Below are 8,291 nucleotides of genomic sequence, written 5' to 3'. Positions count from 1 at the left end.
GGCAGGTGAAAAATGTAGGAGGTAAAAAATGGTTCAATGATTTGGCTCAGGGAGCCACTGTGGTAATCTGGCAATGCCTTTTGTTTTCATCTGGCCAATCAACTCTGATGAAGCTGGAAGTCAGATAGAATTTGGCCAACCATGGGCCTAATCCTGAAAAGTGCAAAGCACTTGCCAGCCCCAAAAACTTCAGCAGGCATGGTGAGGTCCACAGTATCTGTCTTGGCTCTAGTTTTGAAAGCATGGCCTACAAAGGGCTGGGTATCCTGGCTTGTGCAGGTCTTAAATTATTTTTTCCCCCTCTGCCTTCTGTCTGCACTTCAGATGTCATCTCACTAGAGCGGGTACCATGTGTTTCCATGTGATGCTACTGCTCCCAGCACAACGGTGATCATCGTAGCCTGGAGCTGACCACATGTATATCTATAATAACCAACAGCAGTAATAATGCTGCAGGCTTCAAGGGAATGATTGCCCTCACCCCACTCCATTTTTGAAGCAGATGCTTTACAATCTGTTGTAAACAGGCAGTGAATCCCTCTGCATGTAGCTGTTCCTTCTACTTTCACACGTTCCCAGATGACACCATTTCTTTAAATTACCATTGATTTTTCTCCTTACCTCAACTCCACAGTGAGTAGGTGCATAACTATGGGGGTAAGGGGGATAGCAAAGAGGGCATGAGCCCTGGGTGCCAATTTTTTAGGTTTGCCAGAAGGAAAGCCCCCAAAGAGTCCATAACATGCAGCCCATATGCCATAAGGCTCTCCAGTGCTTGCCCCTGCAACCCCATGAGACTCCCTGGCACTCAGTGGTATCCCCTCCCAAACCTTCTCTCAGGTCTCCCTACGGAGAGTGCCAAAATTCCTCCTTATGCCTTTGAATGTGAGGCTTGTAGCAAGGCAGAAGGAATGCCAAATATACAGACCTTTACTGGAACCTCCACCAAGGTTTTTTTGTTGCTGTGGTTGCATTGATCTTGTGTGTGGTTTTGAAACCTCAGACAGCCCCTGCTTCTGCCTCTCCCATAAGCTGATCCAGGCCTGAGCAAAAACCCTCCAGACAGCAAGACCTGGAATGCTAAGGATGAAGCCTGCATTCCTGAGTGACACACCGATAAGCAGAAGCCAGGATGAAGCAGCAGAGCGGGGAGATGGTACCAGGTTGGAAAGTCTCAGAGATGAATGTTCCTCCCACCCCCTCCCCCTGGAAACAGTTCACAGCAAAGCATTTTTCAGTGATCCCAGGGATGAAAATATCCAGAAGAAGCTGGAGAGCGGTATTTAGAAAGGATAAAAGGAGAAGCAGGATTTGTTTGGTGATGTTGTTGATTACCGCGAGAGATATTAGGCAAACTTTGGGACACAGAATACCTGCAAGTTAAATAATGAGCTTAAACAAAGCTAATTGTTCTACCTGGTATTTAGGTTAGGCTGGATCTACTTATTGCAGGAAGGGCATTTTGCCTGTAAGTTTTATAGGACAGTCGGTCCGCTAAAAGATATGATAACTTAACAAATCTTCCCTGGACTATCATGCCTATCACAACACTAATGAAAAGAAAAACGCTTGCAGGTCAGGTCTATCAGTGGCCACAAATGATTTGCTCTCCTACAAAGGATAAATACAAGCAAGAATGGGACTTTTTGAGCTACAGTTGAATCAGGTTTTGTCACTGTAGGAGCTGACAGACATGTGGGTCCCCACTTTAACTCATGGTGCTTCACGTAAAGTGCCATGGGTTAGAGTGATCCACCCCACCATTCCCTGCCTTCCCAACAGATGTTTGCCTGTTGCAGGAAGTGGGGAGGAGGGGGTGGCAGGGAAATTGAGCTCCACTTTGGAGTGGATCCAGTGAAGAAGCCTGTCTGCAGCCTTTCTCCCCTAGCCATGCCTTCGTTCCTCATAGCTCCGGTACTGTCTGCAAGGAGGGAGGAGAGAGAAGGGAGTGGGGAGGGACCTCTAGTCTGGGGTTTTCCCAACCTGAGCTGGAGGGGGAGGGGGCTGGGGAGGCACATGACAGGGGGGCTCCAATCCACCTGCCCCTGCTCCAGCTCTGGCCAGGCAAACCCTAGCCCAAACCTCCTTCCTCCTCCCTTCTCCCCATCCTGTCCTGCAGACAGCACCAGGGGTAGGACTGGGCTATGTCAGCCCAGCCCCAATCATACTGACAGATTGACCCTAGGGAACACAAGTTCCCTAAGGCACTCCACTTTGGAGTGCCTTCATCTGATCCCTCATTAGATGAGGGTTAATTTGTTGTGCAATCGGCAACTTTTAAAGCGCTCTGCAGCTGTGCACATGTGTCACAGCATGGCTGTAGAGCACGTTCAGGGGGCTGACTGCATGATAAATGTCACTTTTGTCAGGGCCCACATGTTGTTCGTTGTACCTGCACATTTGTAAGTCATTGGTAAAACTGTCTCTCAGGATTCTCGGGAGGATAGCAGATGACAAATATGCTAGTCCAGATCTGTTTTCACTTTATTTAGATACACACATACAGAATAGTGTGGCAACAGGGAGCCACTGTGTTAATCTGGCAATGTCTGTTGTTTTTATCTGGACAATCCCTTCTCTAGATTCTGTCCTTACACTGTTATTTCCATGGATGATGTCATTTAAATTCAGGGCTGTGACTCTGCCTTCCTACCATCTGTGAAAGACCTATCACCCTCTTGGGGTTATACAAATACAAACTCTTCCGCTGGAAGGGTATGAACTTGTAGCCTTCACGTACATTACATCAGCTCACATCAGCGAGCACCCGCTGACTTTGCAGGGTTATTAAGTACGGCAAGTAGGGACTGGTGCATGGCTGAATTGAAACAAAAAGCCCCATGAAGAACTGGTTCCTGGGGTCTGGCCAAGGAATGCTTGGCACATGTGGAGCTGGGGATTCAAAGATGACATTAAGCTGCAAGTGACCCAGACCTGTGGCTGGTCTCCAGCTGCAAGTTCGAGCAGGCTGACGTAGGTCTGACTGAGCTGCTTACTCAGTTGTAATGACAGGCTGGCATCACTGAGATGCATCAGGTTCCCTTTGTGCTGCTTACGGGAAGCAGAACTAAGGGCATTTCCTCCTGCCTGACAGTAGGATTCAAATCTGACCCAGAGTCTCTGGGCCCTGGATTTCTTATAGGGTGAAAATGCTGCCTGATGCCCCAAAGCCCCCCATGACTTCAGTGCAAGGTGGTCAATGATGCAGCACTGCAGGAGGGGCATAGAAAAGTGAGGAAACTCATTGATCCATTTGTGAAAGACTATGTTACAACCAGATATGACAGCATGACACCAAGTTAGCCACCATGCCATAGTTAAGACTGTTGAAGAGAATGCACCAGCAACTGAGCTTGCTTTAATTACTACAGGCCATTCCCATGTGAAGCAACACCTACTTTCTATTTTCTAATAAGGATGGAAAAAGGCCAGACTTCACCAGTACATGCGTATAACCACTGGTATCCAAGGAAAGCAAAGCTTCTACTTATTGTAGCTTTGGGATCATTTCTTCTATAGGATTCCACCTTTGACTATACTGAGTTACTACCCACTTGTGTAATGGCACTGACACGAGTCCTTACAATTGCTGACTTGCACCAGTAGTTTGCTACAGTTTTACACTTTTCTTTGGCAATCCCTCGCAGTTGAGGATGATTGTCTTCCATGATTGTCTTATCTGTGTGTCCAAAGATAGCTGATGAGGTCTATCTGGGATTGACAGGCTCTACTGAAGCCTGGACATATGTTTCTGTGCAGGATGTGTGGATCTGGATTCTTGATTTGGCTGTTTCTGCCACTCTCACTTTTCCATCTCCTGTTGTTGTCATAAGGTTTCAAAGTATTGAGATTCCTGCAGCAGACTCTTCCCCCATTTGGGGCAGTCCTGGGTGATAGTCTCCCATGAGTTGACATCAATATTGCCTTTTTTAAAGTTCGCTTTGAGAATATGCCTGAAGCACTTTCTCTGCCCTCCTCTTGAGCGTATCCCTTGGCTGAGCTGGGAGAATAAAACTTGCTTCAGGAGTCCAACTCCTGTAGTTTTACCCTACAGTAAGAGCCATCAGTGGGGGAGATCCTAGCATGGTCAAGCCTTGAGCCTGTTGTGAGTCAGTGACCCAGCAAGGTGATAGAAGGCACAGATGAAAACTCCCACTTTTGCATTCAATACAAGATTGCTGTCTTGACCCCTTGTTTCTGAAGGATATTTGGTGCTTTTTATTATAATAGGGGCACATAGCACACTTTGTTGTTCATTAAGGCACCATGGCAGCATGGCTAAGGTGCCTTGCTACAGATCCAGAAGCAGAAGCGTAAGTGTTACTTTAGTTTCATGCTGAAGTGCCCTCTCCCCCACGTATCCTATTGTAATTTGTTGCCCAGTATAACAGGAAGCCTGGAGGCTCCTATCACTTAAAGGAGAGAGAACGCTGCAGTTAGGATCCAGGGAAGCTAAAAAGGGGCTAGCTACCAGAGAACTGGCAGCCAGGAGACCAGCTAGCTATTAAGGAGCTGGCTGCCAACAAATGGACCGTTGCAGGCAAGGACTAAACCTGGGAGTGTGATTCACCCAAGGAGTGGAAGTGGAGCACAGCAAGTCACCAAGGCAGGCTGCAAGTCACTAAGGCAGGCAGCTGCTTTCTCAACTAGTTAAGCTCTAGTTGAGAAAGCAGACAGGCCATTAGTTACAGGGAGGGAATACCTCTGGGGAGCTGCAGGATCACAGGACTGGATGGGGCAGGGCTTAGGAGGCACATGAAGCCAGTGCCTGAGAGCAGGGTGGGCAGTCTGGCCCTGCAAGCTGCAGGGGAAGGAGCTCCTGGAAGGAAAGCTGCAGGTGAATGCCTGGTTGGCTGCTGAGTTGCCAGAGAACTACCAGTAAGACTTTGAGAGCTTACAGGGGGGAATACAACCCAGAGCTGGGGTTTATGTTTGGACCCAGTCCGGGAACAGTATTGTGTTGTAGCCAGTGGGCTTACTGTTTTGTTGCTACAGTTTAAACTGGTGGTTTGGGTTTGGGACTACAGGGGTGGTTTGGAGGTCCCGTTAGTGCCTGAGGGGCATGTGACTGCCTTGATCCCTGCCTCAAGGCACAGGCTGGGCTAGGGAGCTCAGCATTGGCCAAGAGGGGCAGGAGCCAGTCTCAGGGACCATAGTCTGAGAGGGGTGAGAGCCAGGGTGAGGAACCCATAGCCCAAGAGGGGCAAGATCAGCCCAGAAGGGCAAATTCTGGGCCCAGGGGCCCAGAGTGAGAGACAAGGGCCAGAGGCCCAGGGAGACTGCAGGCTGATGGGGCTGAAACTGAGAGCTGGAAGCAGGTCTGTGAGCCAGGGCTGAAGGCTTGCAGCCAGAGAAAAGGGAGGCTGGAGCCAAGAAGGACAAGGCCTCTGCAAGGGACAGAACAGTATAGAGTAAAACTGGTGCGGCATGGGCACAGTTGTAAGGAAGGCTGAAGGTCATGAATAGCCCATAAGGCAATGGGTGCCTTAATGCGTATGTGGGCCAGGAAGGCCCATTTACTTGCAGACCAGGTTTGGGCTAGTGGGATCCAGGAGGGGATTTGCTGGTGAAGAAGGGATGAGGATGTGCTTTAAGACCCTTAGGCACTTCCCTTCAATCTAAAAATGACCTGGGAGGAAACAGTAGGAGGGAGGATACCTAGAACCAGAGTAATGCAGTTGCTGTTTGGTTATTGAGGCATGGCATCATGGCGGCCCCTGGGGCCTAGTCCTGCTACACCTGGGCATTTTGGCCTGGGGTCAAAGATAGCTGGATGTGATGCTAGGTACATCACTCACTCATGTGCGGTTGGTTACAGAAATGGTCATGCTTTAACCAAGTGGAGGATTTGGCTTGGGTAGACCTTGCTTGTCAAATCAGCTATATGTCTGAAGTGAAAAATATCTGCTGTTTTGAATATATACTGCAAAATGGACCCTGGGTACTATGTCACAGAACAACCACAGATAAGGATTGTGGGCACAATTTCTCCCAGGCAGTCCTTTGGTTGGCATTAAATAGCTTGGAAGGTCTTGTACCATCACTCTGCAGCATGAGTGAATTTCACTAAGAAGGGTAGAGTCTCCACTGAGAGAGGATTTAGAGCAAGGAAGATCAGTGGAGATCTTCCACCAGGGTAAGAGTAGATACATGGACAGTTACCACTGAGCAGCTAATAGACAGCATGGTTCCTTTTAACTGGCTTAAATTTGAGTATTTATCCATACTCAGAGGGACATGGGAGTAAAATGTGAAAAAACAGGGAATAATCTGGGCCGTTGCTGTCCATCCAGACAACATCCAGTAGTGGTTTTTGTAGTAAACGCCTGACATTTCTTGTGGGTCATCGCTTTATCTGGTATTTAGCTTAGGCTGTATCTGTTTCTTTCTCAGAGCTGAGGAAGGGCATTGTGTGTCCGAAAGCCTATTTAACATCTCTCCCAACTACACAGGTGGTCCAGTAATAGATATCATCAAAAAAAAAACCCCCAACCTTACTTCTTGCAGGTGCAGAAATATATACGAAGCTCTCTTTGTCTGCATTTTATGGATGCACTTGAATTAGCTTATGCCATGATCCAACGCTTTATTGACAACCAAGCATTTTAAGCCTGATCGAAACCCGCTGAAGTCCATGGGGTTATAACTAGTAACTGCTCTGTGCCATTCTGTTCAGTGAAGAATTTTGGTTAGTAAGTACTGTTAAGATTAGTTTCTTCAAATGCAAGTCAGAGGGGTTCTGCATTATGGATCTGAGTACCAGAATTTCCAAGGGTAAAGTCCCACCTCTATTGAGACAAGTCATAACTTTCCTTTAGAATTTAATAGTGCATTCATAAATTGACACAAATCAGCAAGGAAGTATGTTAACAGGCTTCTTCTTGTATATAAATAATATAAAAATAACTACTAAATCAATTCTTTTGACAGAGAAATTAAAAATATTCATAGATTGTTAGGGGCTGGAAGAGATCTTGCAGATCATCAGGTCTAGTGCCCCTGCTCTCGGCAGAAAGACAACTGGGGTTAGGTGACCCCAGCAAGTTGACTCTCTAGTCTCCTCTTGAAACCCTCCAGGGTATTCCTCAAAAGATAAATGTTTTGGACCCAATCCTGCCTATATTTATGCCTGTACTATACTCTATGCATAAGGATAGTCTTTTGACCTTAAGGGAACCGCACTTGCACAAGCAAGAACAATATGTGTTTTCAGGCTGAATCTTTATTGGATGCTCAGGTTAATAATTCCACATGTGAAGCAGCTTAGAGAGAACTGTAATATGCACACAACAGGTAGTGTTCTGTTCTAGTAATACAAATTTCAAATTTATTCAGTTTTAGGTATATTAATCCTGAGATATGTTAGCCAGAGGGAAATTAGTGGGAGTTACAGATCTATAGAGACCAAAGTGCATGGCCTCCCCTCCTCAAATTCCTTGTTCAGGATGCTAATAAAAGGTCTTCTATATTAACTGGATAGACTGGGAACCATCAACTATAAAGCCTTGAGAGAAATCTTTAAAGAGCATAAAGGCAAACAAGGAAGTCTTATTTCCTTGATGTCAGTCACAGAGTTGCCTTATTCCATCTCATTGACCTCTGCTTGAATATTTAACACATCACCCTGGAAATATTCCAGTTTTATGACAGGACAAGGATACTGTTTATGTTGTTCCACCAGCCAGCAAAAGCAACAGTGTCAGAGAGAGAACTGTATTTATCTTCTTGCCTTTCTGCCAGCACCAGAAAGCTTAGCTGACTTCCCCTCATTCCTGACCTCCAGTTAATTTGTGGAACAAGTCCTCATCCAGAGTTTCATTCTGGTCTTTGGAGCGGGTTGACAGAAAGATGTAGCCCCCAATGTATTCATGGACAATCTTGCAATCTGCACTCAGGCACGTGAAGGCAATAGACACGTTTTGATCAAACTCGATTGCAACCTAAGGAGAGAACACATGGTGCAAAATCAGGAACAAAAATACATGGTATTGCCTCAGTAACAGCCTGAATCTGTAGATTAGATTGAGCCCAATATGACTGGACCAATAATATCTAAATAACCAAGTAGCTAGTACCAAGAGCAGGGCAAGGAAAGGATTACTGGGTCTACAGCAGTGTTTCTCAACCTGTGGGTCGTGGAATGTATGAAAGGGTCATGAATAAACTTTAAAAATGGATTGTATTTTGCATACATTTTTGAGGAAAAACAGATGCTGCTTGTGCTTCACCATGTGTCAACTCAATGCATACTACTAAACAATGGTCTAGGTTTTCTGTTTGCCACGGTAAAA

At 46.4% G+C, this 8,291-nt stretch overlaps 1 protein-coding gene across 3 annotated transcripts in view; it reads right to left on the bottom strand.

Moving 5' to 3' along the window:
* Positions 1-7,107: 7,107 nt before the first annotated feature.
* The window catches only part of FERMT1 (FERM domain containing kindlin 1), a 34,966-nt gene continuing 33,782 nt past the window's right edge, over positions 7,108-8,291 (bottom strand). For all 3 annotated transcript variants that reach the window (XM_090051678.1, XM_090051661.1, XM_090051670.1), the window contains one exon: positions 7,108-7,940. In XM_090051678.1, coding sequence (XP_089907804.1) covers positions 7,767-7,940 — 174 coding nt within the window. In that variant the 3' untranslated portion in view covers positions 7,108-7,766. The remainder of the gene's footprint in view (positions 7,941-8,291) is intronic.

The sequence above is a fragment of the Crocodylus siamensis genome, chromosome 1, assembly GCF_052110815.1.
Source record: "Crocodylus siamensis isolate JL-2025a chromosome 1, ASM5211081v1, whole genome shotgun sequence".
NCBI lineage: Eukaryota > Metazoa > Chordata > Crocodylia > Crocodylidae > Crocodylus > Crocodylus siamensis.
Note: the sequence above shows the minus strand (reverse complement) of the source record. Positions and strands in the feature narration are given on the sequence as shown.